Source organism: Gopherus evgoodei, chromosome 9 (genome assembly GCF_007399415.2).
Source record: "Gopherus evgoodei ecotype Sinaloan lineage chromosome 9, rGopEvg1_v1.p, whole genome shotgun sequence".
Taxonomy (NCBI): domain Eukaryota; kingdom Metazoa; phylum Chordata; order Testudines; family Testudinidae; genus Gopherus; species Gopherus evgoodei.
Window position 1 is genome coordinate 91697995 of NC_044330.1, and position 6000 is coordinate 91703994.

Genomic DNA, 6000 nt, shown 5'->3' on the forward strand with positions numbered 1-6000 from the left:
CCTGCGTAGGCTCCAGGACTTGTGGGGACACATTCCATTGTTCTTAGCACATTGACATCAAAGTGTTAGGAAAGTTATTTTTGAATTAAGCACTGAATCTAGTTATTGAATAGATGTGTTGAGCTTATTTTAAGAATTACAAAGCTTTACAATCAGTTTGTAAACAAGTTTGGCAATCAGTTACAAGCAAAGATTTTCTATTTTAACAAACTTAAAGAAGATTTGTTGGTATGTAAGGTTTACACAAAAAAGCATTAGTGCTCTCTTAAACTTGGCCTGTGATGACATTGCAATATTCCGAGTAATCAGGTCTATAAAAAACAAAATCATAATGAACTGCAAGTTCACAACTTAAAATGAGTGGTTTCCAAAAGCCCACAAGTTTATCATTAAAATGATCAGTTTTAAGAAAGTCAGATTAATATATTCTCTACAATTAAAATATTTTAGACAAAACAATTTTGCCAAGAAAATAATTTTAAAAAGTAGATTCCAACTGCTGCACAGACAATTCTCATCTCTTGTTCCTTCACCAACTGTTGACCAACTTGAAAGCATAACTGATTGGAAAGCCTTCCAATCAATAGGAGATGCAAAACAGAAGTTAAACAAGCACCTGTCAGTCTTCACTGAAGTTCTCTTTAATAAAATGTTCAGGACACAAACTATGTGCACTCAATTTTTGTTCCATCTTATAAGAAATGGACACTCCAAACTCTAATAAAATGAGTTGGAAAATCATTATTTTTCACTACAGAGTCTTTAAATCCCTTTCAAATCCTTGGCTGAACTTTTGTAACATTTTTAGCATGTTCAAAACATCAAGATCTTTCACTGCATATGTACAAATTATTCCTGTCTCTACTAGTAGTACACGGTCAAAGTTCAGTCTGTCCACTATTCTGTTTCGATACATTGATACAGAATAGGTTCTACTCTTAAAAACTGAAACACAGGAAGTAGGTGAAGGAAACAATTTTCAGTTTCAAAAAATTTCACATTATATACACAACACTATCTCACCTCCCTCCTCAGTGTTCAGATAAAATGAGGATTAAATTGATAACTGAACTATAGAAGCCACTAGGTATTTTTATTCCATTTCACAAATTAGTCTGGTTATAAATATGACAATCTTCTTAAAAGCAAATAAATTATCAAGTTAGATTGTAATATTCTGAATTCGTTATAAAAATTGAAACAGGGCATTTCCGCCCCCACCTCAAATCTAAACAAGTGAACTATGTAATGGATATCACCATCTATCCTACATTTAGGTTGGGATTGTCAAAAGCACTCAGTATTGATTTGTTAGGACAAAGTTGAGCTGTTTTTGAAGTCTCATCCCTAGTTTCTAATCTTTACCTCTTAAGACAAAGTCCACTGAAACACATACCAAATTTAGCAGGCTTGATGTCATAAAAACACTTTAACCCATTTCAGTTTTGATGCAATCACCTTCAATATTTATTATTACATACACTAACTATTCTAAAAGAAAAATAAGGTTGCAGAGTCAAGCACTCAAAATTTAGAAAATGTCAATGAAAGATGTCCATTGAACCTTTTCCATGGATTGGAAACTAGAATACAGACATAAAACCTTCCATTACACACTTTGAATTCCCTTCCCCCGTCCTTCTTGAAGGATTATGTGAGGTTGGGGGTGTGAGAAGAATAGCCCTTTGCTCTTGTATTAACTGTCTTAGGGCCTCACCCCATGCACAAAAATGAAATTAAAACACTAGCTGTGTGCATATATTCCTTCCTGTAGAAATGACAATACACACCCTTTATGAGTAAATGCAGAGTATCAATAAAGGAGGTATTAAAGACTGGAGCAAAAATACTGGACTGTGACACCATGGGCAGTACAAAAGAGCGTTTAAAAATAGGTACTGTCAATTGGATTACATATTTAATTGGCATTATTACATATTTTACTGCATAGTCATCTTCTACTCTCGTGACAAAAAATTACACCCTCTTCTCTTCTGCCAAAATGCATTCAGACAAAACCAGAAAGTGTCCAAGATTACTGATATGCAAAGAAAACACTAAAATATATTGCAAAAGTAAAAAAAAAGCTTGGCATATAAAACAAGAAATAATCCAAAATTTAACAATGATACCTTCCTAGAATACTTCTAATGATATGAGAACATATACAAAGGTATATTTAGATGTTATAAATTTTCCCCTGGTTACAGGATATTAGTATGGGAAAACTGTATATTTTATAGGCTGCTAAAACAGTGGTATTAGCAAGCATCTTGAAATGTCCAGGTATTGAACATTTTAAGAAAAACCCACTGTTTTACTCACTATTGAGTAACTGTTCCTTTGAAGTATGAAACAGAAAATATTGGACATCTGCTCCCTACATATTCTAATGTGTTACCACAGGGTTGCTCATCAGTGTGACTGCAATCAGATCTAGGCAGATGGACTTTGTGCAAGCAGAATGGTCCAAGTGAGTCAAAGAGGGTCTACAAAGCACAAAAATCTGCCTGTGCAGATTGCAAAATTAGGCTCTGATCCTGCAGTCCAATGTATAAGTACAATTTTCATTAGCTGTGCTATTGCAGTGCTAGTCCCCATTCCTACATAACGTTTAAAACTTGTATACTCTACGGACTGTAAATTTTAACTGTTTGATTAATCAACAGCAGTAAATATCTTGTAACTTTTCCCCTCAATTTTTCCTAGGTATGTCTTGACTTCCGTATTCTTAAATGAAAAAAAAAAATCTTGGCTTTGCTGATGTTTCTTTAAATTTCTATTTGAGTCAAATAATTCAATGTGATTTGAATCCCAGGTAAATACTACCAATCAAAAATTTAAATCAGTTTTCTTGGGCTAAAACTCTGCCTACTATATAAGATGCTAGCCTCAATACAGGTTTTATTTATTTTTTAAAAACTAGTTTCAGATCAGTTTACTTTCTCCCCAATGTGTTCGTGGCAGAGTTTATATTGCCAAGCAAGTGATCTGTTCTGAAAACAAAGAAGTGGGGATTGTGAAGTCAGCAGACACAGAACATTCGACCCACTGAATAAGATGCACTCTAAAGACAGAGCCAACAAGAAAAGTGAGGTGTGCATTTAAGAGGGTGATTCTGATCTACTTTAAAAATAAAAGATATCTAATCCTACTCAAGTACTGCAACATAAAATTGCGGGGTGGGAAGAGACGCTGGAGAATAAAGTAAGCGGGGAAGTTAGGAGAATCTCAGTGATCCACTGGGAATGCAGAAATACCACCATAAAAGTTACTTTACTTTGGTCTAATACTTTAACATTATGAAAAATAGAGCAGCTGATTTACTTTTGGGACATTGTAACCTACATTAAAAATGGAATATTTCCATTCACACGGCTCTGATCCCTTGACTTAACAAAAATTAACAAAGATTAATTACGTGACTGTACTAAGCAGCCCAACAGAAACAAAGTCAAAGCTCCATAACACTATGCAAGTGCTTACATACACACTCCCCCCATACATGTAGTTCTTTGCCTATAACAATGTTTTCTTAACATTAAGTGTTTTTCTTACTATTTAAATGTGAGTGTATTTGGAGATATTTAGTATTAGTCTGAGGAAGAGCACTGAAGCTGGGCATAGTCCACGACAAATGTAGAAACCCTCAACAGGCATAAACTAGTCCTGGGATTCATTTTTGAGCAGCAATGAGGGACCAGGAGGAGACCACAGTAGTTTTCCCTTTAACCAAAGCCCTATTTCTGCTTTGTTCTGTGCAGGAAATATATTTACCACACTTCTAAGAAACATACTTTATGCATATTTCAGCTATACGATCATATACTTTAATATCCTACCTGCTTATGTAATGACTGCTCTCTTAGCCAACATACTAGAAATTGAACCTGGGACCTCCAGACCTAAAAGTAGGAGCAGCCAGCTTAAGCCAAAAAGCAAAGGATGCCTCCCTAACTTATGGCTGTAATAACTCAACCTTTGTGGATCTGCACAGAGGGAAAGCTGTAACTAACACACACACCAGAAACAAGAGAAAAAGTTCTGTACACCTGTGATCCAAATGACAAATGCTAGGTAAAAGTTTAAGCCTTGCCCCTGAAAAACAGTTAGGATGTATTATACCATGACGGCTTCTGTGAAAAATTTCAATGAATAAGTCTACATTATAACCACTCCCATGTCGTCTCCTCACTTCTTATACGCAGTCCAAATTATGCTTATTTGTTCTTAATAGCAGAAAAATCCATGTCAAACCATGGAATTCCTTCTACACAAATCCCTATAGAAAAGTGATACCTCTAAATAGAGATCTGTATCAAAAGACATCCAAAGGAATCTGATGAACACAATACAATCTCAGTGGAAGTTACTGTGGTGGCAAGTTGAAGACAGAAGGTCAGGCAACTTACATTTCCTCATTTTTTGAGTTACTTCAGACTCAGTTTTATTTTAAAGTGATGCACTCAATACAGTAATCAAGCCAACAGCTGAAACCTTCAGACAACTAAGAAGAACCTCTGACCTTCACCATTTTCTGTCTTCCTGTTAAGTTGCAATTTATGGATTTCAGGTGTACCTCTCAACTTCAATCTACCATAGGCAGCAGAAAAAGAAAACGAAAAAATCTGGCATACTAGAAATAAAATATCTGAGAAAGCTGCTATTAAATGTTAGGTATGTCATCATTTTGAAGGGCCTCCATACAGTACCTGGGTTACCATATTAATCTGCTTTCTCTCTTAAAAGTCATACTATTTCCTGAACAGCAAGAGCAGTGCCTACAAGTCTCACGCTGGACATTAAGAGCGGAGTTAAACAGCATCACTAATTACACACATTTGTCTCCACACAGTAACATCCAGGTGTTTTATGGACACGTTTCCAAGCTCACTTTCTTGCAGGGGGTAGAATCTCACTCTCCTGAAACTGTCACGGCTCCAGGTCGCTCTTCTAAGGCTGTGGCGGCACAGTCACCTCCTCCCGCCTCTCTTCTCCGCCCCATTATCTCAGGAGCGACAGAAAGAGAAGCGATGTGGTTTCTAAAGGGAGCTCCGGTGCCGCCTAACAGCCAGAGCAGGTGACTGACAGGAATCGTGAGTCCTATTCCTGGCGCTGCCCCGCCTCTGTGGGCCCCGAGGCCAAGCATTTCACCTCGGCTTCCTCAGCCGCCACACGGGAGGGGAGACGCGATGCTCCCCCAGCCCCGGGCGTGCTGGGGGATACTCACAGTCCAGGTGCTTCTTCTTCGGCCCCATGACTTCGTGGGTCGTCGCCTTGCAGACGGCTTTGGAGATGGCTGACCCGGTGACACTGTGCTGGGCGGCCGCGATGCGGTCGGTGATCGACTGGCCCGACATCTTCCGCTCCGCCGGCCCCCCTCACCAGCCTGGGGTCCGCCCGGCCTGCCCCGCACCGCGCCCAAGGGGAGAGACGGGACTGACACCCGCCGGGAACCAGCCCGCCCTGGGAGCGCCCGCAGCCTAGGAATCAAGGTCCCCTGCAGCCCCTGCTGTGCGCCGGGGGCCAGGGTACCGCAGGCCCCTGCCTCCTTCCCTGGGCTGCTCTCCGGGCCGACTGGGCCGCGCTGCTCTCTGAGGGCGGGGGGAGAGGAGAGGAGCTCACTCCGCCGCGCGCACCGCTCGGTCTCCTGGGCTCCGCTCCGGCTTTTCCTTTCACATTTCCACTCCCAGACAAAATGGCGGCGGCTCCGCCTCGGTGGCGGAATCACGTGACCTAGCGGCTTCCCCGCCTCCCCTCCCTTCGCTCGCGTTAAGGTGGAACCGGTCCGCTCGCCTCAGAGCGGTGCTGGGGTCAGGGGCAGCGTTAGCGCAGAGCTTCCCCCAGCTACCTCCAAAATACACCCGAAATCCAGGTGCTACCAGAGCCTCTCAATAAACCCCTGCCCATCTCAGGGAGCCGCACCCCAAAAGTGTGTCCATCCAGACCCCCAGGGTGCTGAGGCAACCCCCCCCCCCAGAAATACCCCAAATCAGGGCT

The 6000-nt window shown here is 41.0% G+C and overlaps 1 protein-coding gene across 4 annotated transcripts in view; it reads right to left on the reverse strand.

The window, feature by feature from the left end:
- LOC115657820 (phosphatidylinositol-binding clathrin assembly protein-like) overlaps positions 1-5660 on the reverse strand; it is a 50330-nt gene extending 44670 nt beyond the window's left edge. The window contains exon 1 of one of the 4 annotated variants that reach the window (XM_030576093.1): positions 5231-5660. In XM_030576093.1, coding sequence (XP_030431953.1) covers positions 5231-5360 — 130 coding nt within the window. In that variant the 5' untranslated portion in view covers positions 5361-5660. The remainder of the gene's footprint in view (positions 1-5230) is intronic. The other 3 variants (XM_030576094.1, XM_030576095.1, XM_030576096.1) reach the window with 3 other exon arrangements.
- Between the last annotated feature and the right edge of the window lie 340 nt (positions 5661-6000).